Source organism: Scyliorhinus torazame, chromosome 2, assembly GCF_047496885.1.
Source record: "Scyliorhinus torazame isolate Kashiwa2021f chromosome 2, sScyTor2.1, whole genome shotgun sequence".
NCBI lineage: Eukaryota > Metazoa > Chordata > Chondrichthyes > Carcharhiniformes > Scyliorhinidae > Scyliorhinus > Scyliorhinus torazame.
Window position 1 is genome coordinate 4090974 of NC_092708.1, and position 25663 is coordinate 4116636.

Genomic DNA, 25663 nt, shown 5'->3' on the forward strand with positions numbered 1-25663 from the left:
GGTGGGGGTCCCGTGTGGGGGGAGCGGTCCCGGTGTGGGTGGGGGGCTCGGTGTGGGGGGAGCGGTCCCGGTGTGGGTGGGGGGCTCGGTGTGGGGGGGGGGTTCCGGTGTGGGTGGGGGTCCCGGTGTGGGGCAGGGGTCCCGGTGTGGGTGGGGGTCCCGGTGTGGGGGAGTGGTCCCGGTGTGGGGGAGGGGTCCCGGTGTGGGTGGGGGGCTCGGTGTGGGTGGGGGGCTCGGTGTGGGGGGAGCGGTCCCGGTGTGGGGGGAGCGGTCCCGGTGTGGGGGGAGCGGTCCCGGTGTGGGGGGAGCGGTCCCGGTGTGGGTGGGGGTCCCGGTGTGGGGGAGTGGTCCCGGTGTGGGTGGGGGGCTCGGTGTGGGGTGCGTCCCGGTGTGGGTGGGGGGCTCGGTGTGGGGGGAGCGGTCCCGGTGTGGGTGGGGGGCTCGGTGTGGGGGGAGCGGTCCCGGTGTGGGTGGGGGGCTCGGTGTGGGGGGAGCGGTCCCGGTGTGGGTGGGGGGCTCGGTGTGGGGGGAGCGGTCCCGGTGTGGGTGGGGGTCCCGGTGTGGGGGAGGGGTCCCGGTGTGGGTGGGGGGCTCGGTGTGGGGGGAGTGGTCCCGGTGTGGGTGGGGGGCTCGGTGTGGGGGGAGCGGTCCCGGTGTGGGAGGGGGGCTCCCGGTGTGGGAGGGGGGCTCCCGGTGTGGGAGGGGGGCTCCCGGTGTGGGAGGGGGGCTCCCGGTGTGGGAGGGGGGCTCGGTGTGGGGGGAACGGTCCCGGTGAGGGTGGGGGGGCTCGGTGTGGGGGGAGGGGTCCCGGTGAGGGTGGGTGCTTGGTGTGGGGGGTGCGGTCCCGGTGTGGGGGGGGGGTGGTCCCGGTGTGGGGGAGGGGTCCCGTAGTGGGTGGGGGGCTCGGTGTGGGGGTGGGGGGGGCTCGGTGTGGGGGAAGGTCCAGGTGTGGGGGTGGGGGTAGGGGTCCTGGTGTGGGTGGGGGTCCCGTGTGGGGGGAGCGGTCCCGGTGTGGGTGGGGGGCTCGGTGTGGGGGGAGCGGTCCCGGTGTGGGTGGGGGGCTCGGTGTTGGGGGGGGGTTCCGGTGTGGGTGGGGGTCCCGGTGTGGGGCAGGGGTCCCGGTGTGGGTGGGGGTCCCGGTGTGGGTGGGGGTCCCGGTGTGGGGGAGGGGTCCCGGTGTGGGTGGGGGGCTCGGTGTGGGTGGGGGGCTCGGTGTGGGGGGAGCGGTCCCGGTGTGGGGGGTGCGGTCCCGGTGTGGGTGGGGGTCCCGGTGTGGGGGAGCGGTCCCGGTGTGGGTGGGGGGCTCGGTGTGGGGGGAGCGGTCCCGGTGTGGGTGGGGGGCTCGGTGTGGGGGGAGTTGTCCCGGTGTGGGTGGGGGTCCCGGTGTGGGGGAGGGATCCCGGTGTGGGTGGGGGGCTCGGTGTGGGGGGAGCGGTCCCGGTGTGGGTGGGGGGCTCGGTGTGGGGGGAGCGGTCCCGGTGTGGGTGGGGGGCTCGGTGTGGGGGAGCGGTCCCGGTGTGGGTGGGGGGCTCGGTGTGGGGGGGGGGTCCCGGTGGGGGGGGGGCCCCGGTGTGGGTGGGGGGCCCCGGTGTGGGTGGGGGGCCCCGGTGTGGGTGGGGGGCCCCGGTGTGGGTGGGGGGCTCCGGTGTGGGTGGGGGGCTCCGGTGTGGCTGGGGGGCTCGGTGTGGGGGAGGGGCCCCGGTGTGGGTGAGGAGCTCGGTGTGGGGGAGGGGCCCCGGTGTGGGTGAGGAGCTCGGTGTGGGGGAGGGGCCCCGGTGTGGGTGGGGGGCTCGGTGTGGGGGGGTGGTCCCGGTGTGGGGGAGTGGTCCCGGTGTGGGGGAGTGGTCCCGGTGTGGGTGGGGGGCTCGGTGTTGGTGGGAGTCCCGGTGTGGGGAGGGGTCCCGGTGTGGGTGGGGGGCTCGGTGTGGGAGGGTCCCGGTGTGGGGGGTGGCCCGGTGTGGGGGAGGGGGCCCGGTGTGGGGGAGGGGGCTCGTTGTGGGTGGGGGGCTCGGTGTGGGGGAGGGGTCCAGGTGTGGGGGGGGGGCTCGGTGTGGGCCATGCGCTGATGCTGTATTGTGTGTTTCAGGCCCATCTCCCCTATTTCAGCTGGCAGGAGGTTCAGGCTCGCATCATCCAGATTCAGAAAGAACATCAAATCTGCATCCACAAGAGGGAGCTGAGTGAACTGGATATCTATCACCGAATCCTGCGATTCAAAAACTACACCGTGGCCATGATTAACAAATCCCTTCTCCCAATCCGCTTTCACCTACCCTTCCTTGGAGAGGTGGTCTTTTACACCAGGGGCTTGAAGTATAACTTTGAGCTGATATTCCTGTGGGGACCCGGGTCTCTATTTCAGAACGAGTGGAGTTTGAAGCCTGAATACAAGCGGGCAGGGAACCGCTTAGAACTGGCTGAGAAGCTGAGCACACGTATCCTGTGGATTGGCATCACCAACTTGCTCCTGTGCCCGGTTATCCTGATCTGGCAGATCCTCTACGCTTTCTTCAGCTACACTGAGGTCATCAAGCGAGAGCCAGGCAGCCTCGGGGCTCGGTGCTGGTCACTGTACGGCCGATGTTACCTGCGACATTTCAATGAGCTGGACCATGAGCTACAGTCTCGGCTCAGCAAGGGTTACAAGGCCGCCTCGAAATACATGAACTGCTTCCTGTCGCCATTGCTCACAGTCCTGGCCAAAAACCTGGCCTTCTTTGCAGGTTCAATCCTGGCCGTTCTGATTGCTCTAACTGTGTACGATGAGGATGTTCTCGCTGTGGAGCATGTGCTGACCACCATAACTCTCCTCGGCCTCTGTGTTACTGTGTGCAGGTGAGAGTCTCCGGCAAAGAGTGCGGCTAACTCCGCGGGGGGGCAGGGGGAAGGTGGAGAAAAGTGAGTGAGAATCTAAAGGAGTGGGTCGGCAGGGTGACACAGTGATTGGCACTGCTGCCTCATCACGCCAGGGTCCCGGGTTTGATTCCGGCCTCGGATGACTGTGGCAGTCGATACGTTCACCCTGTGTCTGCGTGGGTTTCCTCCGGGTGCTCCGGTTTCCTCCCACAGTCCAAAGATGTACAGGTTAGGCGGATTGGCCATGATAAAATTGCCCTTAGTGTCCAAAGATGTACAGGGATACGGCAGGTGAGTGTACAGAGACAGAAGATGAATAGAGTGCTCATTCAAAATGTCGGTGCAGACTCGATGGAGCGAATGGCCTCCTTCTGCACTGTTGGGATTCCATGATTCTCGGTGTAATGTCTCGGCTCATCTATTGGAACCGCACTGAGGGAGGGGGGGGGGGCGGGTCAGTACTGAGGGAGTGCTGCACTGTGGGAGGGTATGTACTGAGGGATTTACGCACTGTCAGAGGGTCGGTACTGAGGGAGCGCTGCACTGTCTGAGAGTCAGGACTGAGGGAGTGCTGTGCTGTCAGAGAGTCAGTTCTGAGGGTGTGCTGTGCTGTCAGAGGGTCAGTACTGAGGGAGTGCCGCACTGTCAGAGGGTCAGTACTGAGGGAGTGCTGCACTGTCAGAGGGTCAGTACTGAGGGAGTGCTGCACTGTCAGAGGGTCAGTTCTGAGGGTGTGCTGTGCTGTCAGAGGGTCAGTGCTGAGGGAGTGCTGCACTGTCAGAGGGTCAGTACTGAGGGAGTGCTGCACTGTCAGAGGGTCAGTACTGAGGGAGTGCCGCACTGTCAGAGGGTCAGTACTGAGGGAGTGCTGCACTGTCAGGGGGTCAGTACTGAGGGAGAGCTTCAGTGTAAGAGGGTCAGTCCTGAGGGAGTGCCGAACCGTCAGAGGGTCAGTACTGAGGGAGTGCCGCACCGTCAGAGGGTCAGTACTGAGGGAGTGCCGCACCGTCAGAGGGTCAGTACCGAGGGAGCGCTGCACTGTGGGAGGGTCAGTACTGAGGGAGTGCTAAACTGTCAGAGGGTCTGTACTGAGGGAGCGCTGCACTGTGGGGGGGTCAGTACTGAGGGAGTGCCGCACTGTCAGAGGGTAAGTACTGAGGGAGTGCCGCACTGTCAGAGGGTCAGTACTGAGGGAGTGCCGCACTGTCAGAGGGTCAGTACTGAGGGAGCGCCGTACTGTCAGAGGGTCAGTACTGAGGGAGCGCCGCACTGTCAGAGGGTCAGTACTGAGGGAGTGCTGCACTGTCAGAGGGTCAGTACTGAGGGAGCGCCGTACTGTCAGAGGGTCAGTCCTGGGGGAGTGCTGCACTGTGGGAGGGTCAGTGCTGAGGGTGTGCCGCACTGTCAGAGGTTCAGTGCTGAGGGAGTGCTGCACTGTCAGAGGGTCAGTGCTGAGGGAGTGCTGCACTGTCAGAGGGTCAGTGCTGAGGGAGTGCCGCACTGTCAGAGGGTCAGTACTGAGGGAGCGCTGCACTGTGGGTGGGGTGGTCAGTACTGAGGGAGTGCCGCACCGTCAGATGGTCAGGACTGAGGGAGTGCCGCACCGTCAGAGGGTCAGGACTGAGGGAGTGCCGCACCGTCAGAGGGTCAGTACTGAGGGAGTGCCGCACTTTCAGAGAGTGCCGCACTGTGGGGGGGGGCGGGGGGTCAGTCCTGGGGGAGTGCTGCACTGTCAGAGGGTCCCTACCGAGGGAGCGCTGCACTGTGGGAGGGTCAGTACTGAGGGAGCGCTGCACTGTGGGGTGGTCAGTACTGAGGGAGCGCCGCACTGTCAGAGGGTCATAACTGAGGGAATGCCGCACTGTGAGAGGATTAGTACTGAGGGAGCGCTGCACTGTGGGGATGTCAGTACTGAGCGAGTGCCCAACTGTCAGGGGGTCAGTACTGAGGGAGGACTGCACTATCAGAGGGTCAGTAGGGAGGGAGTGCTGCACTGTCAGGGGGTCAATACTGCAGTACTGAGGGAGTGCCACACTGTCAGAGGATCAGTACTGAGGGAGCGCCGCACTGTCAGAGGGTCAGTACTGAGGGAGTGCTGCACTGTCAGAGGGTCAGTACTGAGGGAGTGGTGCACTGTGGGGGGGGGGGGTTCAGTACTGAGGGAGTGCTGCATGGTGGGAGGGTCGGTACTGAGGGAGTGCCGCACTGTCAGAGGGTCAGTACGGAGGGAGCGCCGCACTGTCAGAGGGTCAGTACTGAGGGAATGCTTCACTGTCAGAGGGTCAGTACTGAGGGAGTGCCACACTGTCAGATAGTCAGTACTGAGGGAGTGCTGCACTGTCAGAGAGTCAGGACTGAGGGAGTGCCGCACTGTCAGAGGGTCAGTACTGAGGGAGTGCTGCACTGTCAGGGGGTCAGTACTGAGGGAGAGCTTCAGTGTAAGAGGGTCAGTACTGAGGGAGTGCCGCACTGTGGGAGGATCATTACTGAGGGAATGCCGCACTGTCAGAGGATCAGTACGAAGGGAGCGCTGCACTGTGGGGGTGTCAGTACTGAGGAAGCGCTGCACTGTGTGGGGGGGGGGGGGGGGGGGGGGGCGTGTTCGGTACTGGGGGAGTGCTGCACTGTGAGAGGGTAAGTACTGAGGGAGTGCCGCACTGTCATAGGGTAAGTACTGAGGGAATGCTGCACTGTCAGAGGATCAGTACTAAGGGACCGCTGCACTGTGGGGGTGTCAGTACTGAGGAAGCGCTGCACTGTGGGAGGGTCAGTACTGAGGGAGTGCCGCACTGTCAGAGGGTCGGTACTGAGGGAGTGCTGCACTGTCAGAGGGTCAGTCCTGGGGGAGTGCTGCACTGTGGGAGGGTCAGTGCTGAGGGTGTGCCGCACTGTCAGAGGGTCAGTGCTGAGGGAGTGCTGCACTGTCAGAGGGTCAGTGCTGAGGGAGTGCTGCACTGTCAGAAGGTCAGTGCTGAGGGAGTGCCGCACTGTCAGAGGGTCAGTGCTGAGGGAGTGCTGCACTGTCAGAGGGTCAGTACTGAGGGAGCGCTGCACTGTGGGTGGGGTGGTCAGTACTGAGGGAGTGCCGCACCGTCAGAGGGTCTGGACTGAGGGAGTGCCGCACCGTCAGAGGGTCAGGACTGAGGGAGTGCCGCACCGTCAGAGGGTCAGTACTGAGGGAGTGCCGCACTTTCAGAGAGTGCCGCACTGTGGGGGGGGCGGGGGGTCAGTCCTGGGGGAGTGCTGCACTGTCAGAGGGTCCCTACCGAGGGAGCGCTGCACTGTGGGAGGGTCAGTACTGAGGGAGCGCTGCACTGTGGGGTGGTCAGTACTGAGGGAGCGCCGCACTGTCAGAGGGTCATAACTGAGGGAATGCCGCACTGTGAGAGGATTAGTACTGAGGGAGCGCTGCACTGTGGGGATGTCAGTACTGAGCGAGTGCCCAACTGTCAGGGGGTCAGTACTGAGGGAGGACTGCACTATCAGAGGGTCAGTAGGGAGGGAGTGCTGCACTGTCAGGGGGTCAATACTGCAGTACTGAGGGAGTGCCACACTGTCAGAGGATCAGTACTGAGGGAGCGCCGCACTGTCAGAGGGTCAGTACTGAGGGAGTGCTGCACTGTCAGAGGGTCAGTACTGAGGGAGTGGTGCACTGTGGGGGGGGGGGGGGTTCAGTACTGAGGGAGTGCTGCACGGTGGGAGGGTCGGTACTGAGGGAGTGCCGCACTGTCAGAGGGTCAGTACGGAGGGAGCGCCGCACTGTCAGAGGGTCAGTACTGAGGGAATGCTTCACTGTCAGAGGGTCAGTACTGAGGGAGTGCCACACTGTCAGATAGTCAGTACTGAGGGAGTGCTGCACTGTCAGAGAGTCAGGACTGAGGGAGTGCCGCACTGTCAGAGGGTCAGTACTGAGGGAGTGCTGCACTGTCAGGGAGTCAGTACTGAGGGAGAGCTTCAGTGTAAGAGGGTCAGTACTGAGGGAGTGCCGCACTGTCAGAGGATCATTACTGAGGGAATGCCGCACTGTCAGAGGATCAGTACTAAGGGAGCGCTGCACTGTGGGGGTGTCAGTACTGAGGAAGCGCTGCACTGTGTGGGGGGGGGGGGGGGGGGGGGGGGCGTGTTCGGTACTGGGGGAGTGCTGCACTGTGAGAGGGTAAGTACTGAGGGAGTGCCGCACTGTCAGAGGGTCAGTACTGAGGGAGCGCTGCACTGTGGGTGGGGTGGTCAGTACTGAGGGAGTGCCGCACCGTCAGAGGGTCAGGACTGAGGGAGTGCCGCACCGTCAGAGGGTCAGGACTGAGGGAGTGCCGCACCGTCAGAGGGTCAGTACTGAGGGAGTGCCGCACTTTCAGAGAGTGCCGCACTGTGGGGGGGGGGGGGGGGCGGGGGGTCAGTACTGGGGGAGTGCTGCACTGTCAGAGTGTCCCTACCGAGGGAGCGCTGCACTGTGGGAGGGTCAGTACTGAGGGAGGGCTAAACTGTCAGAGGGTCAGTACTGAGGGAGGGCTAAACTGTCAGAGGGTCAGTACTGAGGGAGCGCTGCACTGTGGGGTGGTCAGTACTGAGGGAGTGCCGCACTGTCAGAGGGTCATAACTGAGGGAATGCCGCACTGTGAGAGGATTAGTACTGAGGGAGCGCTGCACTGTGGGGATGTCAGTACTGAGGGAGTGCCCAACTGTCAGGGGGTAAGTACTGAGGGAGGACTGCACTATCAGAGGGTCAGTAGGGAGGGAGTGCTGTACTGTCAGGGGGTCAATACTGCAGTACTGAGGGAGTGCCACACTGTCAGAGGATCAGTACTGAGGGAGCGCCGCACTGTCAGAGGGTCAGTACTGAGGGAGTGCTGCACTGTCAGAGGGTCAGTACTGAGGGAGTGCTGCACTGTGGGGGGGGGTTTCAGTACTGAGGGAGTGCTGCACGGTGGGAGGGTCGGTACTGAGGGACCGCTGCACTGTCAGAGGGTCAGTACTGAGGGAGTGCTGCACTGTCAGAGAGTCAGGACTGAGGGAGTGCCGCACTGTCAGAGGGTCAGTACGGAGGGAGCGCCGCACTGTCAGAGGGTCAGTACTGAGGGAATGCTGCACTGTCAGAGAGTCAGTACTGAGGGAGTGCTGCACTGTCAGAGAGTCAGGACTGAGGGAGTGCCGCACTGTCAGAGGGTCAGTACTGAGGGAGTGCTGCACTGTCAGAGAGTCAGGACTGAGGGAGTGCCGCACTGTCAGAGGGTCAGTACTGAGGGAGTGCTGCACTGTCAGGGGGTCAGTACTGAGGGAGAGCTTCAGTGTAAGAGGGTCAGTACTGAGGGAGTGCCGCACTGTGGGAGGATCATTACTGAGGGAATGCCGCACTGTCAGAGGATCAGTACTAAGGGAGCGCTGCACTGTGGGGGTGTCAGTACTGAGGAAGCGCTGCACTGTGGGGGGGGGGGGGGGCGGGGCGGGGGGGGGGGGGCGTGTTCGGTACTGGGGGAGTGCTGCACTGTGAGAGGGTAAGTACTGAGGGAGTGCCGCACTGTCAGAGAGTCAGTACTGAGGGAGTGCCGCACTGTCAGGGGGTCAGTACTGAGGGAGCGCTGCACTGTGGGGGGGGGGGGGTGGTCAGTACTGGGGGAGTGCTGCACTGTCAGTGGGTCAGTACTGAGGGAGCGCTGCACTGTGGGTGGGTCAGGACTGAGGGAGTGCCGCAATGTCAGAGGGTAATTACTGAGGGAGTGCTGCACTGTCAGAGGGTCAGTACTGAGGGTGTGCCGCACTGTCAGAGAGTCAGTACTGAGGGAGTGCTGCACTGTCAGAGGGTCGGTACTGAGGGAGCGCTGCACTGCCGGAGGGTCAGTACTGAGGGAGTGCTTCACTGTCAGGGTCAGTACTGAGGGAGTGCTGCACTGTCAGAGGTTCAGTACCGAGGGAGCGCTGCACTGTCCGAGGGTCAGTACTGAGGGAGTGCCGCACTGTCAGAGGGTCAGTACTGAGGGAGTGCTGCACTGTCAGAGGGTCAGTACTGAGGGAGTGCCGCACCGTAAGAGGATCTGTACTGAGGGAGTGCCGCACCGTCAGAGGGTCAGTACTGAGGGAGTGCCGCACTGTCAGAGAGTCAGTACTGAGGGAGTGCCGCACTGTCAGGGGGTCAGTACTGAGGGAGCGCTGCACTGTGGGGGGGGGGGGGTGGTCAGTACTGGGGGAGTGCTGCACTGTCAGTGGGTCAGTACTGAGGGAGCGCTGCACTGTGGGTGTGTCAGGACTGAGGGAGTGCCGCAATGTCAGAGGGTAATTACTGAGGGAGTGCTGCACTGTCAGAGGGTCAGTACTGAGGGTGTGCCGCACTGTCAGAGGGTCAGTTCTGAGGGTGTGCTGTGCTGTCAGAGGGTCAGTACTGAGGGAGTACCGCACTGTCAGAGGGTCAGTACTGAGGGAGTGCCGCACTGTCAGAGGGTCAGTACTGAGGGAGTGCCGCACTGTCAGAGGGTCAGTACTGAGGGAGTGCTGCACTGTCAGGGGGTCAGTACTGAGGGAGAGCTTCAGTGTAAGAGGGTCAGTCCTGAGGGAGTGCCGAACCGTCAGAGGGTCAGTACTGAGGGAGTGCCGCACCGTCAGAGGGTCAGTACTGAGGGAGTGCCGCACCGTCAGAGGGTCAGTACCGAGGGAGCGCTGCACTGTGGGAGGGTCAGTACTGAGGGAGTGCTAAACTGTCAGAGGGTCTGTACTGAGGGAGCGCTGCACTGTGGGGGGGTCAGTACTGAGGGAGTGCCGCACTGTCAGAGGGTAAGTACTGAGGGAGTGCCGCACTGTCAGAGGTTCAGTACCGAGGGAGCGCTGCACTGTCCGAGGGTCAGTACTGAGGGAGTGCCGCACTGTCAGAGGGTCAGTACTGAGGGAGTGCTGCACTGTCAGAGGGTCAGTACTGAGGGAGTGCCGCACCGTAAGAGGATCTGTACTGAGGGAGTGCCGCACCGTCAGAGGGTCAGTACTGAGGGAGTGCCGCACTGTCAGAGAGTCAGTACTGAGGGAGTGCCGCACTGTCAGGGGGTCAGTACTGAGGGAGCGCTGCACTGTGGGGGGGGGGGGTGGTCAGTACTGGGGGAGTGCTGCACTGTCAGTGGGTCAGTACTGAGGGAGCGCTGCACTGTGGGTGTGTCAGGACTGAGGGAGTGCCGCAATGTCAGAGGGTAATTACTGAGGGAGTGCTGCACTGTCAGAGGGTCAGTACTGAGGGTGTGCCGCACTGTCAGAGGGTCAGTTCTGAGGGTGTGCTGTGCTGTCAGAGGGTCAGTACTGAGGGAGTACCGCACTGTCAGAGGGTCAGTACTGAGGGAGTGCCGCACTGTCAGAGGGTCAGTACTGAGGGAGTGCCGCACTGTCAGAGGGTCAGTACTGAGGGAGAGCTTCAGTGTAAGAGGGTCAGTACTGAGGGAGTGCCGCACCGTCAGAGGGTCAGTACCGAGGGAGCGCTGCACTGTGGGAGGGTCAGTACTGAGGGAGTGCTAAACTGTCAGAGGGTCTGTACTGAGGGAGCGCTGCACTGTGGGGGGGTCAGTACTGAGGGAGTGCCGCACTGTCAGAGGGTAAGTACTGAGGGAGTGCCGCACTGTCAGAGGGTCAGTACTGAGGGAATGCCGCACTGTCAGAGGGTCAGTACTGAGGGAGCGCCGTACTGTCAGAGGGTCAGTACTGAGGGAGCGCCGCACTGTCAGAGGGTCAGTACTGAGGGAGTGCCGCACCGTAAGAGGATCTGTACTGAGGGAGTGCCGCACCGTCAGAGGGTCAGTACTGTGGGAGTGCCGCACTGTCAGAGAGTCAGTACTGAGGGAGTGCCGCACTGTCAGGGGGTCAGTACTGAGGGAGCGCTGCACTGTGGGGGGGTGGGGGGTGGTCAGTACTGGGGGAGTGCTGCACTGTCAGTGGGTCAGTACTGAGGGAGCGCTGCTCTGTGGGTGGGTCAGGACTGAGGGAGTGCCGCAATGTCAGAGGGTAATTACTGAGGGAGTGCTGCACTGTCAGAGGGTCAGTACTGAGGGAGTGCTGCACTGTCAGATGGTCTGTACTGAGGGAGTGTCGCACTGTCAGAGGATCAGTACTGAGGGAGCGCTGCACTGTCAGAGGGTCAGTACTGAGGGAGTGCCGCACTGTCAGAGGGTCAGTACTGAGGGAGTGCCGCTCTTTCAGACGGTCAGTACTGAGAGAGTGCTGCACTGTCGGAGGGTCAGTACTGAGGGAGCGCTGCACTGTCAGAGGGTCGGTACTGAGGGAGTGCTGCACTGTGGGAGGGTCAGTACTGAGGGAGCGCTGCACTGTGGGTTGGTCAGTACTGAGGGAGTGCCGCACTGTCAGAGGGTAATGACTGAGGGAGTGCTGCACTGTCAGAGGGTCAGTACTGAGGGAGCGCTGCACTGTGGGGGTGTCAGTACTGAGGGAGCGCTGCACTGTGGGGGTGTCAGTACTGAGGGAGTGCTGCACTCAGGGAGAGTCAGGACTGAGGGAGTGCCGCAATGTCTGAGGGTCAGTACTGAGGGTGTGCTGCACTGTCAGAGGGTCAGTACTGAGGGAGTGTCGCACCGTCAGATGGTCAGTACTGAGGGAGTGCCGCACTGTCAAAGGGTCAGTACTAAGGGAGCATTGCACTGTCAGAGGGTCAGTACTGAGGGAGCACTGCACTGTCGGAGGGTGAGTACTGAGGGAGTGCCGCACTGTCAGAGGGTCAGTACTGTGGGAGCGCCGTACTGTCAGAGGGTCAGGACTGAGGGAGCGCCGCACTGTCAGAGGGTCAGTACTGAGGGAGCGCCGCACTGTCAGAGGGTCAGTACTGGGTGAGTGCTGCACCGTGGGAGGGTCAGTACTCAGGGAGTGCTGCACTGTCAGAGGGTCAGTACTGAGGGAGTGCTTCACTGTCAGGGTCAGTACTGAGGGAGCGCCGTACTGTCAGAGGGTCAGTACTGAGGGAGTGCTTCACTGTGGGGGGGGGGGGGGGGGGGTGGTGGTCAGTACTGGGCAAGTGCTGCACTGTGGAAGGATCAGTACTGAGGGAGCGCTGCACTGTGGGGGGGGTGGTCAGTACTGGGGGAGTGCTGCACTGTCAGAATGCTGTTTTCATATTTTAAAACAAGGCCCTGCCTGCCGTCCCAGGTAGATGTGGATGATCCCACGGCACCATTTTGAAAAGCAGCTTCAAGCCCTGCTTGGTGTGGATATTATTTATGCCGAATCCAACGTCTCATTTCTAAAAATAGCAGTGCACATTCAGGCTGCTGTGTATTGCTATCTGGGTACTGTTGATTCCTCTTGTGTTTAAATGAATCATCTTTCTCTTGTTCAGGTGTTTTATCCCAGACAAACACATGGTGTTCTGCCCGGAGCAGCTGCTGAGGGTCATCCTGTCCCATATCCACTACATGCCTGATCACTGGCAGGGCACAGCAAACCGCTACGAGACGAGGGACGAGTTTGCTCAGCTCTTTCAATACAAAGCAGTAAGGAGTTTTGGTGGGGGGCTGGGTGCTTCCTATTCCAGGATTTTGCGACAAAGTTACAGTTCCAAAGCCCTAGGGAGGGGGTGGTGAACTGGGCTGGGAGATTCTGCAGCTGCCTGTGTGGGTGAGCACCTGAATGGAGGGCTGCTGGCTGGGAGGAAGGTCAGTCACCCTGGAGTGGGTTAGATCGGCCAGTGTGGGCGGCTGGGGAATGTGTGAGCCACGCTCGTGACCTGTGAAGGATAATCTGTTTTCCGGGATCTGAGAGCGAGGGCCAGACCTTTTCCTTCTGTCCACAGGTCTTCATCCTCGAAGAACTGCTCAGCCCCATCATCACTCCCTTCATTCTCATCTTCTGCCTGAGACGAAAGTCCCTCGAGATCATCGACTTCTTCCGAAACTTCACCGTGGAGGTTGTGGGTGTGGGGGATACCTGCTCCTTTGCCCAGATGGATGTCCGACAACATGGGCACCCTGCGGTAAGTGATGCTGTGTGGACCCCGGGTCCCAGCACCGTACCCCCTGCCCCCATACGGTGGGGGTATTTTAGGTGTGATATATTAATGGATAGATGATTGGCTGACAAACCGAGAAAAGAGTCAGGATAATTGGGTGAATCTCAGGTGGGAAAAGTGTAACTAATAGTGTGCTGCTGGGAAAAGTGTAACTAATAGTGTGCTGCTGGGTAAAGTGTAACTAATAGTGTGCTGCTGGGTAAAGTGTAACTAATAGTGTGCTGCTGGGTAAAGTGTAACAAATAGTGTGCTGCTGGGAAAAGTGTAACAAATAGTGTGCTGCTGGGAAAAGTGTAACAAATAGTGTGCTGCTGGGTAAAGTGTAACTAATAGTGTGCTGCTGGGTAAAGTGTAACTAATAGTGAGCTGCTGGGAAAAGTGTAACTAATAGTGTGCTGCTGGGAAAAGTGTAACTAATAGTGTGCTGCTGGGAAAAGTGTAACTAATAGTGTGCTGCTGGGATCAGTGCTGGGGCTTCAGCTATTTCTGGTGGATGTTAATGATTTAAATGAAAAGGCCAAGCGTACTGTCGCCAAATTACTGCTGATACAATGATCAGCAGGAAAGCAATTCCATAGAATCTCTGTAACGGAGAACCAATTCGGCCCATCGAGTTTGCACCCACCCTCCGAAAGAGCATTCTACTTAGGCCCACGCTCCTACCCTATCCCCGTAACCCCACACGTTGACCATGGCCAATCCACCTAACCAGCACATCTTTGGACAGAGCAGAGTCTGCAAAGAGATGTAGACCGGTTGAGTGAGTGTGCGACAATTAGTCAGATGGAGTGGAACGTGGGGAAATGTGACCTTCTTCACTCTGGCAGGATAAATAGAAAAACAACAAATTATTTAAATGGAGAGAGATTGCAGAACTCCGGTACAGAGGGATCTGGGCATCCTGGTACATGAATCATGTGGGTGGCACGGTAGCACAGTGGTTAACACTGTTGCTTCACAGCGCCAGGGTCCCAGGTTCGATTCCCAGCTTGGGTCACTGTCTGTGCGGAGTCTGCACATTTTTTTCAACAATCTCTGGTCACAAGTAGGCTTACATTAACACTGCAATGAAGTTACTGTGTAAAGCCCCTAGTCACCACATTCCGGCGCCTGTTCGGGTACACAGAGGGAGAATTCACAATGTCCAATTCACCTAACAGCATGTCTCTCGGGACTTGTGGGAGGAAACCGGAGCACCCGGAGGAAACCCACGCAGACACGGGGAGAATGTGCAGACTCCGCACAGACAGTGACCCAAGCCGGGAATCGAACCTGGGACCCTGGCACTGTGAAGCAACAGTGCTAACCACTGTGCTACCCTGCTCTCCTCGTGTCTGTGTGGGTTTCCTCCGGGTGCTCCAGTTTCCTCCCGCAAGTCCCGAAAGACGCGCTGTTAGGTGAATTGGACATTCTGAATTCTCCCTCTGTGTCCCAAACAGGCGCCGGAATGTGGCGACTAGGGGATTTTCACAGTAACTTCATTGCAGTGTTAATGTAAACCTACTTGTGACAATAAAGATTATTATTATTGTTATTAGTGGAAACAGAATATCCTCCTTTATCCTGTCAAAATTGTTCAGAATTTCGAACACCTCAATAAGGTCGCCTCTGAATCTTCTCTGCTCTAAGGAGAACAAGCCCGATTTCTCCAATCTTTCCTTGTGTCTAAAATTCCTCATTCCAGGTATCATTCCAGTAAATCTCCTCTGCACTCTCTCCAGGGCTTTAACATTTCACCTTGCCTTTCCACCTATCTTAGTGACGTCTGCAAATTTGGTTCCCCTACATTCGGCACAGGTCATTAATATATATTCCACAAGTTGCAGCCCCGGCACTGGTCTCTGTGGAACCCCACTGGGTACAGGTCACTAACCTGAAAATGAACCCCTTATCCCCACTCACTTTCCGATCCATTAGCCAATTCTCTATCCGTACCAATAATATAATGTCCTTCAGGGAAGGAAATCTGCCGTCCTTGCCCGGTCTGGCCTACATGTGACTCCAGACCCACAGCAATGGGATTGACTCTTAACCGCCCCTGAAGACAATTAGGGATGGGCAATAAATACTGGCACAGCCGGCAATGCCCACTTCCCATGAATGAATTTTTAAAAAGTACCTCCAACTGTTATGGGCCAGGGTTTAGAGAACTCCAAAGTGTATCATGGAGTTCACCTGACCCACGACTTTTACTAGATTGTGGTATGGGGAGCACACGGCCCACTCTACAGGTGTGATGCAGCAGAACTCGAACAGTATTTTTTAAAGCAAAACAATGGTTATTCTATGAACTGTTAACCTTTTTAAAACATACAGTGAACATCTTAGCAACCATCAATTCAAATACGAAGATTGGTGGAGTTGTGGATAGTAAGGAGGGCTGTTGTCGGCTGCAAAGAGACATAGATGGGATGCAGAGCTGGGCTGAGAAGTGGCAGATGGAGTTTAACCCTGAAAAGTGTGAGGTTGTCCATATTGGAAGGACAAATATGAATGCGGAATACAGGGTTAACGGTAGAGTTCTTGGCAATGTGGAGGAGCAGAGAGATCTTGGGGTCTATGTTCATGCATCTTTGAAAGTTGCCACTCAAGTGGATAGAGCTGTGAAGAAGGCCTATGGTGTGCTAGCGTTCATTAACAGAGGGATTGAATTTAAGAGCCGTGAGGTGATGATGCAGCTGTACAAAACCTTGGTAAGGCCACATTTGGAGTACTGTGTGCAGTTCTGGTCACCTCATTTTAGAAAGGATGTGGAAGCTTTGGAAAAGGTGGAAAGGAGATTTACCAGGATGTTGCCTGGAATGGAGAGTAGGTCTTACGAGGAAAGGTTGAGGGTGCTAGGCCTTTTCTCATTAGAACGGAGAAGGATGAGGGGCGACTTGATAGAGGTTTATAAGATGATCAGGGGAATAGATAGAGTAGACAGTCATAGACTTTTTCCCCAGGTGGAACAAACCATTACATGGGGACATAAATTTAAGGTGAATGGTGGAAGATATAGGGGGGATGTCAGAGGTAGGTTCTTTACCCAGAGAGTAGTGGGGGCATGGAATGCACTGCCTGTGGAAGTAGTTGAGTCTGAAACATTAGGGACCTTCAAGCGGCTATTGGATAGGTACATGGATTACGGTAGGATGCTGGGGTGCAGATTGATTTGTTCTTAATCTAGGACAAAAGTTCAGCACAACATCATGGGCCGAAGGGTCTGTTCTGTGCTGTATTTTTCTATGTTTTATGTTCTATGTTCAAATACACCCTCCAAAGAATACAACACTCTAAGTAATCCTTAAACTTTCCTTTTAACATCCATAAGACAAAAATCCTTTTTACAGAAGCACATCAGGTTTAAATTCTCTACTGAGAGCAGTTGTCACTGTGAATTCACCAAATGATCAAGGGATAGCCTTTACATTGCAGATAGATCAAAATGACACCCTTCTTCGGCTGGCTGCAACTCCAACAGTAAAACAAAACTAAAAAACAGACACCCCCAAGCTTTTCCTCAAAGCCAAACTAAAAGGCAGAGGTCAGCTCCACCCACACTCTGACATCACTGCAGCCACTTGAGCAGACAAACATTTCTTAAAGTGACATTCCCATGCTAAACACCGTGGGCTCTTATCCTATGACTTAACCTTTTGTGAGGTACCTTGTCGAACGCCTTCTGGAAGTTCTCACCATGTCTGCTGGTTCCCTCTATTCGCATTGGTTGAGACTTCTTTGAAATACTACTAAATTAGACGGACACGATCTCTCTTTCCTGAAGCCATGCTGACGGCTGGATTACATTGTCATTTTCCAAATGTTTCTGTTATTTCCTTAATAATTGATTCCAACATTTTTCCAACAATAAGACATTGGGTTAATCGGCCTAATTGGTTTAAGTTACAAAGACGAATTGGACAAAAAGTGTTGCGTTCTTTGGAATTGAGAAGGCCGAGCGTTGATTTGATTGGCCTATCCAGGATATTCCAGGAAGTGTGGATGGAGAAAGACTATGAGCTGGTATGGGAGGTAGGTTAGATTCAGCGACAGCGTCGAATATTCCAGCAGATCCTTCAGGAGTGAACTTAGAAACACTCGTCCACACAAATGGTGCGAGAAGTTCAGAATTCTCTCCTGCAAACAACAATTGATACAAGATTTAATTTTAAATGAATAAGTCAATATTAAATGTGAAATAAGTTCAGGGATATGGGTTGACGGGTTCGGTCAGACCAGTCACAATCTCTGTGAATAATGCAGCAGGTGTGATGCGCTGAATGGCCTCCTCCTGTTTGCATGGTGGCTTTGGTGTGACTCAGTATTATAGTTTGTCTGATAAAGCTCCTCCGAAGCAGCTTGGGATGTTTTTTCGCATTAAATTGACATGAACTGTAACTCTGTTGCCTCTCAGTGGTTCACTGGCAGAAAGACTGAGGCCTCCATCTACCAACAGGCCGAGGATGGCAAGACGGAACTCTCTCTCATGCACTTTGCCATCACAAACCCACGCTGGCAACCCCCCCAGGGCAGCACTGCCTTCATCAGCCAGCTGAAGGAGAAGGTCAATCGGGACAAGGGAGCAATGCTGGCAAGTCACAGCTTCCTTCCGGAGAACGGTCTCTTCACCTCCCTACAATCGGTACAGTCTGAGTCAGAGGTAAGGAGTAACTCTAAGCAACACGGGAAGGGCCCTGGGAAGGGCCCAGACCCACAGGGCAGGACCCGAGGGGAAGGGCCCAGCCCACAGGACACGGCATCAGGGGAAGGGCCCAGGGGAAGGGCCCGGTCCTACAGGGCAGGGAACCAGGGGAAGGGCCCAGGGGAAGGGCCCGGTCCTACAGGGCAGGGAACCAGGGGAAGGGCCCAGTCCACAGGGCAGGGAACCTGGGGAAGGGCCCAGTCCACAGGGCAGGACCCCAGGGGAAGGGCTCACACCTACAGGGCAGGGAACCAGGGGAAGGGCCCAGTCCACAGGGCAGGGAACCAGGGGAAGGGCCCAGTCCACAGGGCAGGACCCCAGGGGAAGGGCCCACACCTACAGGGCAGGGAACCAGGGGAAGGGCCCAGTCCACAGGGCAGGGAACCTGGGGAAGGGCCCAGTCCACAGGGCAGGGAACCAGGGGAAGGGCCCAGTCCACAGGGCAGGACCCCAGGGGAAGGGCCCACACCTACAGGGCAGGGCACCAGGGGAAGGGCCCAGTCCACAGGGCAGGGAACCAGGGGAAGGGCCCAGTCCACAGGGCAGGGAACCTGGGGAAGGGCCCAGTCCACAGGGCAGGGAACCTGGGGAAGGGCCCAGTCCACAGGGCAGGACCCCAGGGGAAGGGCTCACACCTACAGGGCAGGGAACCAGGGGAAGGGCCCAGTCCACAGGGCAGGGAACCAGGGGAAGGGCCCAGTCCACAGGGCAGGACCCCAGGGGAAGGGCCCACACCTACAGGGCAGGGAACCAGGGGAAGGGCCCAGTCCACAGGGCAGGGAACCTGGGGAAGGGCCCAGTCCACAGGGCAGGGAACCAGGGGAAGGGCCCAGTCCACAGGGCAGGACCCCAGGGGAAGGGCCCACACCTACAGGGCAGGGCACCAGGGGAAGGGCCCAGTCCACAGGGCAGGGAACCTGGGGAAGGGCCCAGTCCACAGGGCAGGGAACCTGGGGAAGGGCCCAGTCCACAGGGCAGGACCCCAGGGGAAGGGCCCACACCTACAGGGCAGGGAACCAGGGGAAGGGCCCAGTCCACAGGGCAGGGAACCAGGGGAAGGGCCCAGTCCACAGGGCAGGACCCCAGGGGATGGGCCCACACCTACAGGGCAGGGAACCAGGGGAAGGGCCCAGTCCACAGGGCAGGGAACCTGGGGAAGGGCCCAGTCCACAGGGCAGGGAACCAGGGGAAGGGCCCAGTCCACAGGGCAGGACCCCAGGGGAAGGGCCCACACCTACAGGGCAGGGCACCAGGGGAAGGGCCCAGTCCACAGGGCAGGGAACCTGGGGAAGGGCCCAGTCCACAGGGCAGGGAACCTGGGGAAGGGCCCAGTCCACAGGGCAGGACCCCAGGGGAAGGGCCCACACCTACAGGGCAGGGCACCAGGGGAAGGGCCCAGTCCCACAGGGCAGGACCCCAGGGGAAGGGCCCAGTCCCACAGGGCAGGGCCCCAGGGGAAGGGCCCAGTCCTACAGGGCAGGACCCCAGGGGAAGGGCCCAGCCCACAGGACACGGCATCAGGGGAAGGGCCCAGGGGAAGGGCCCGGTCCTACAGGGCAGGGAACCAGGGGAAGGGCCCAGGGGAAGGGCCCGGTCCTACAGGGCAGGGAACCAGGGGAAGGGCCCAGTCCACAGGGCAGGGAATCTGGGGAAGGGGCCAGTCCACAGGGCAGGGAACCAGGGGAAGGGCCCAGTCCACAGGGCAGGACCCCAGAGGAAGGGCCGAGTCCTACAGGGCAGGACCCCAGGGGAAGGGCCCACACCTACAGGGCAGGGCACCAGGGGAAGGGCCCAGCCCTAGGGCAGGACCCCAGAGGAAGGGCCGAGTCCTACAGGGCAGGACCCCAGGGGAAGGGCCCAGTCCTACAGGGCAGGACCCCAGGGGAAGGGCCGAGTCCTACAGGACAGGACCCCAGGGGAAGGGCCGAGTCCTACAGGGCAGGGCACCAGGGGAAGGGCCCAGCCCTAGGGCAGGGCACCAGGGGAATGGCCCAGCCCTAGGGCAGGACCCCAGAGGAAGGGCCGAGTCCTACAGGGCAGGACCCCAGGGGAAGGGCCCACACCTACAGGGCAGGGCAGCAGGTGAAGGGCCCAGTCCTAGGGCAGGACCCCAGGGGAAGGGCCGAGTCCTACAGGACAGGACCCCAGGGGAAGGGCCCAGACCACAGGGTAGGACCCCAGGGGAAGGGCCCAGTCCCACAGGGTAGGACCCCAGGGGAAGGGCCCAGTCCCACAGGGCAGGACCCCAGGGGAAGGGCCGAGTCCTACAGGACAGGACCCCAGGGGAAGGGCCCAGTCCCACAGGGTAGGACCCCAGGGGCAGGGCCCAGTCCCACAGGGCAGGACCCCAGGGGCAGGGCCCAGTCCCACAGGACAGGACCCCAGGGGAAGGGCCCAGACCTACAAGACAGGACCCCAGGGGAAAGGCCCACTCCTACAGGGCAGGGAACCAGGGACTGTTTGTCTGGGTTGAATTTTCTAATAATGAGGTTTTGTATTGTTGTTGCAGCCTCACAGTTTGATCACTAACCTGATTGCGGGCCCCCCCTCGCTCGTGTTTCAGAGAGGCCGAGATGGACCCTTGGACTCAGCATCCTCATTGCGTTCATTCTCTCCAGGGCAAAGCACCCATAATCCTCCTGGAAGTCTCCACACCTCTCTGCTTCGTCCCAGGCCTGGGCGACCCACGGCTGGTTCAGGGTATGGTTGCACCAAGGTTCTGTGTGATGAACAAGTTTGTCATGGTGAAACAATGCTTGTTCTATCAATCCTGTCGCTGGAGTGAATCTCCTCTGAGGGTGGGGCGATGCCTGCAGGAACGGGGATGTGGGAGCAGGGTGGGGAGGGGTACTTGGGGCGGATGGGGAAAGGTGCCGGGTGCCTGATGTGTGGACAAGCTCCTGATATGTGAAGTGTTGGAGATGATAATGGAGTGAGGTTGCAAGCAGGCTGTCTGTGTGAGAGCTAGTGAAGAGTTTAGGGCTCATTGTCTTCTCAAACGATTTTGACCCAGCAACTTAAGATAAGAACATAAGAACTAGGAGCAGGAGTCGGCCATCTGGCCCCTCGAGCCTGCTCCGCCATTCAATGAGATCATGGCTGATCTTTTGTGGACTCAGCTCCACTTTCCGGCCCGAACACCATAACCCTTAATCCCTTTATTCTTCAAAAAACTATCTATCTTTATCTTAAAAGCATTTAATGAAGGAGCTTCAACTGCTTCACTGGGCAAGGAATTCCATAGATTCACAACCCTTTGGGTGAAGAAGTTCCTCCTAAACTCAGTCCTAAATCTACTTCCCCTTATTTTGAGGCGAGGCCCAAAGTTCTGCTTTCACCCGCCAGTGGAAACAACCTGCCCGCATCTATCCTATCTATTCCCTTCATAATTTTATATGTTTCTATAAGATCCCCCCCCTCATCCTTCTAAATTCCAACGAGTACAGTCCCAGTCTACTCAACCTCTCCTCGTAATCCAACCCCTTCAACTCTGGGATTAACCCAGTGAATCTCCTCTGCACACCCTCCAATGCCAGTATGTCCTTTCTCAAGTAAGGAGACCAAACTGAACACAATACTCCAGGTGTGACCTCACTAACACCTTATACAATTGCAGCATAACCTCCCTAGTCTTAAACTCCATCCCTCGAGCAATGAAGGACAAAATTCCATTCACCTTCTTAATCACCTGTTGCACCTGAAAACCAATTTTTTGCGACTCATGCACTAGCACACCCAGGGCTCTCTGCACAGAAGCATGTTTTAATATTTTATCATTTAAATAATAATCCCTTTTGCTGTTATTCCTACCAAAATGGATAACCTCACATTTGTCAACATTGTATTCCATCTGCCAGACCCTAGCCCATTCACTTAGCCTATCAGTGAAGGTGCAATTGACTGAGGCACCCAGGTTAAGGATTGATCTGGGGGAATGGAGCTGGGGTGAAATCTGGTGGTGTCCCTGAGTTAGAGAGGGGTCAGGCAGCCTGGGTTGTCACCCTTGCTGAACAGTGAGGTGAGGGTGAGGGGGGCTGGGGTTTTCCTACAGGCATTCCCCCTACCCTGAACTATGTCCATTTTGAACTTGCTGTGCATTGATGCTCACTCTGCCTGGGTGTGAATGATCTGTGCTCACAGTTCTCCGTGGCATGTTGCTGTGACCAGTTTGGGGCTTTGGCCGACTGGGCTCCTGAAGTTCTGACCCACTTCTTGTTTCTTTGTTGCTGGCAGCCCTGATGTGAGAATGATGAGTTCTGGGAGCAGTGCTTGGGAAGCTCAGCTCCAGAGTATGATTCTGTCCGAGTACGCTTCAACGGAAATGAGTCTGCATGCACTCTACATGCACGAGGTAAGCTAGACTTCTTCCTGCATTAACGCCTCGTTTAGCTTCATGGGGCAAGCTCCTATTTCTCAGCCATGTGAACCTGACTAGTGATTTCTCCAGTAATGGCTCCTATTCACTCCCCCACATTATCAACAGAGGGGGTCCTCCTATTCTTGACCCCCTTCCCTCTTCCCCACGCTTCACTGTCTCTGAGATCATTCACTCAGCTGCCTTGCTGCTTCAGAGCCTTCCCTTGTCCCCTCCCAACACCAACACTCGCTCCCATGCACCATGTTCTCAGAACCAGTCTGTTTCTCTGCCATCTTCCTTCATGCTCGTTCCAAGCTGATTTTGTCCATGAGACCCACCGTCTGTTCTTACAGTCATAGAATCCCTGCACGAGAGGGGGCGGTCCTTCACCTAATTTTAGGGAATCAAGCCGGTCAGGTGGTAGAAGTGACATTGGGGGAGCATTTTGTTGATAGTGACCATAATTCAGTCAGATTTAAGGTAGTTATGGAAAACGACAAAGATGGACCACAAGCAAGGTTTTGGAATTGGGGAAGGTGATTTTAATAGGATAAGACAGGATCGGGTCAGTTTCCTGTAAAAAAGCCAACATCAGAGCAGTAGGAGCCATTCAAAAAAGAAATAGAGTAAAAAACCAAAATGTTCCTATAAAGGTAAAGGGTGGAACCAACAAGTCCAGAGAAGCCAGGATGTCAAGGGACAGACAGCTTTGGATAAGGAAAGAAAGGGAGGCTTCTGGCAGATTTAGGAGCTCAAAACAGCAGATGCCCTCGAGGAGTATAGAAAATGTAGGGGGATACTTAAAAAAGAAATTAGGAGCAAAGAGGGCGGACCTCAGTAAGGCTTTTGACAAGGTCCCGCATGGGAGACTGATCATAAGAAGGTAAGAGGCGACAGCACGGTAGCATGGTGGTTAGCACTGTTGCTTCACAGCTCCAGGGTCCCAGGTTCGATTCCTGACTTGGGTCACTGTCTGTGCGGAGTCTGTACATCCTCCCCGTGTCTGCGTGGGTTTCCTCCGGGTGCTCCGGTTTCCTCCCACAGTCCAAAGATGTGCAGGTTAGGTGGATTGCCCTTGGTGTCTAAAAAGGTTATGTGGGGTTACTGGACTGCGGGGATAGAGTGGAGGCATGGGCTCAAATAGGGTGCTCTTTCCAAGGGATGGTGCAGACTCGATGGGCCGAATGGTCTCTTGCACTGTAAATTCTCTGAGACCGTTGGATCCAGGGCAATTAGAGCCAAAATTGGCTTGGTGGCAGGAGGCAGCTGGTGATGGTCGAAGGTTGTTCTTGTGACTGGAAGCCTGTATCCAGTGGTGCTCCACAGGGATCGGTGCTGGGTCCCTTGCTGTGTGTAGTCTACATTAATCATCTAGACATGAATGTGGGAGGTATGATCAGTAAGTTTGCAGAATACACAAAAATTGATGGTGTAAATAGCGAGGAGGAAATCCTTAGGCTACAAAAGCAGAGGGACCTCGGGGTTCAAGTGCAGAATTCTCAGAAGGTGGTCAGACAAGTTGGATTTGGATTTGATTTATTGTCCCGTGTACCGAGGTTCAGTGAAAAGTATTGTCCTGCGTACAGTCCAGACAAATCGTTCCATACAAGAAAAAAACATAGGACATACTGTGGTAGACACCACTGTTGTATTATATTGTATATATGGGTATTACGGTAAGGCCCCTGTATTACAGGTACGGGGGTAGATCCCTGCCTGCTGGCTCCGCCCAGTAGGTGGAGTATAAATGTGTGTGCTCTCCGAACTGCAGCCATTTAGGCAGCAGCTGTAGGAGGCCCCACATCTCTGTGTAATAAAGCCTCGATTACTCTCGTCACGTCGTAATTGATAGTGCATCACATGCATAAATACACAATGTAAATACATAGACACAGGCATTGGGGGGAGGGGCAGGGGGTATGGATGGGATTTGAGGAAAAACCTTTTTGACCCAGAGGCTGGTGGGAATCTGCAACTTGCTGCCTGAAGGGATGGTGGAGGCGGGAACCCTCGCAACATTCAAGAAACATTTAGAGGAACACTTGGAAACACCATAATATACAAGGCTACGGAGCAAGTGCTGGAAAATGGGATTTGAATAGATAGGGGCTTGATGGCACAATGGGCCAAGGACTCCTTCCTGTGCTGTAAAACTCTGAGACTCGCATTACTGTGGTTCAGAAGGAGACAGTTAGGCCCATGCGGTCCATACCGGCGTCATTCCTGTGAAACTGCTGACCACTCAACTTTCCTTCCTGGACCCAACCTTTACCAATATTGTTAACATTCGCCGTCTTTAGGATTGCTGACCCTTACCATAAAAAACGATCGTCATCACACCACTCTTCAAAAACCAACCCTACCATCCCATTTCTAACTCCAAAATCCAGAAGCGTCTTTTTTTGGAATTCTTCATTGTGATTCCCAACACCAGCAGCTTTTTCGGGGAGAGACTTCCAGATTCCCACTGCCTGTTGTTTGAAGAAATGTTTCTAGATATGGCCCCTGAGGACTTCTCACTTGTCTTGGCCTTTTGCCAACAATAGTTTCTCTCCACCTACCCTATCACATCCTTAATAATTTTAAACACCTCGATGAGATCATCCTTCATCTTCTATATTCAAGTGAAACAAGCCCGGTCCATTCAACCTGTTCTCACAATTTAATCCTTTAGCCCTGGTATCATTGTGCTCAATCTGTGCTGCAGCCTGGAATAGGCCAGTATGAGCTGCAGTGTCCAGAACTAATGCAAGTGTGGCAGTGAAACCCCGACTGCTGCCTCAGCAAGTCTCCATCTGCTTTCAGCTCCACAAGCAGCAAATACAGGGAGAAGCATCGCGCCACGTGTGGCATCGACAGGACAGTGATGACAGCGGGGAGAGCGGACCAGAGGAGACTGAGGCGAGGAGGCCATCGCAGGTGACCATCCCAAGATCCTGTACCTACCCCGTCACTGCCAACAGACCCACAGATACCCAGGAGGAACCAGCTGGACTCCCACCCACCGTCCACAAGAGATACGGGGGAATCAGCAGTAAGTCAGGGGCTTCCAGGGTGGGGGGCTTCCAGGGTGGGGGCAGCGTGCTGCAATTGAACTCTGAATATGCTAAAACCATAAGAACTAGGAGCAGGTGTCAGCCATTTAATCCATTGAGCGAGCTCATTCTTTCAGTCAGATCCTAGTCATCTGATTGGGCATTAAGTTCAGTCTTGTGCCTAACTCTCTCTATCCTTGGCTCCTTGCTGAACAAAGATCTATGTTGTGATATACCTGTAAATATCCTGACTGGGACACAGATCTATGCTTTGATATACCTGTAAATATCCTGACTGGGACACAGTTCTATGCTGTGATATACCTGTAAATATCCTGACTCTGGGACACAGATCTATGCTGTGATATACCTGTAAATATCCTGACTGGGACACAGTTCTATGTTGTGATATACCTGTAAATATCCTGACTGGGACACAGATCTATACTGTGATATACCTGTAAATATCTTGACTGGGACACAGATCTATACTGTGATATACCTGTAAATATCCTGACTGGGACACAGATCTATACTGTGATATACCTGTAAATATCCTGACTCTGGGACACAGATCTATGTTGTGATATACCTGTAAATATCTTGACTGGGACACAGATCTATACTGTGATATACCTGTAAATATCCTGACTCTGGGACACAGATCTATGCTGTGATATACCTGTAAATATCCTGACTGGGACACAGATCTATGCTGTGATATACCTGTAAATATCCTGACTGGGACACAG

The 25663-nt window shown here is 56.7% G+C and overlaps 1 protein-coding gene across 1 annotated transcript in view; it reads left to right on the forward strand.

Moving 5' to 3' along the window:
- atg9a (ATG9 autophagy related 9 homolog A (S. cerevisiae)) overlaps positions 1-25663 on the forward strand; it is a 103859-nt gene that overhangs the window by 61741 nt on the left and 16455 nt on the right. Inside the window, exons 7-13 of the mRNA XM_072468113.1 lie at positions 2087-2835; positions 12167-12320; positions 12620-12799; positions 17232-17477; positions 20029-20219; positions 21753-21870; positions 24682-24910. Coding sequence (XP_072324214.1) covers positions 2087-2835; positions 12167-12320; positions 12620-12799; positions 17232-17477; positions 20029-20219; positions 21753-21870; positions 24682-24910 — 1867 coding nt within the window. The remainder of the gene's footprint in view (positions 1-2086; positions 2836-12166; positions 12321-12619; positions 12800-17231; positions 17478-20028; positions 20220-21752; positions 21871-24681; positions 24911-25663) is intronic.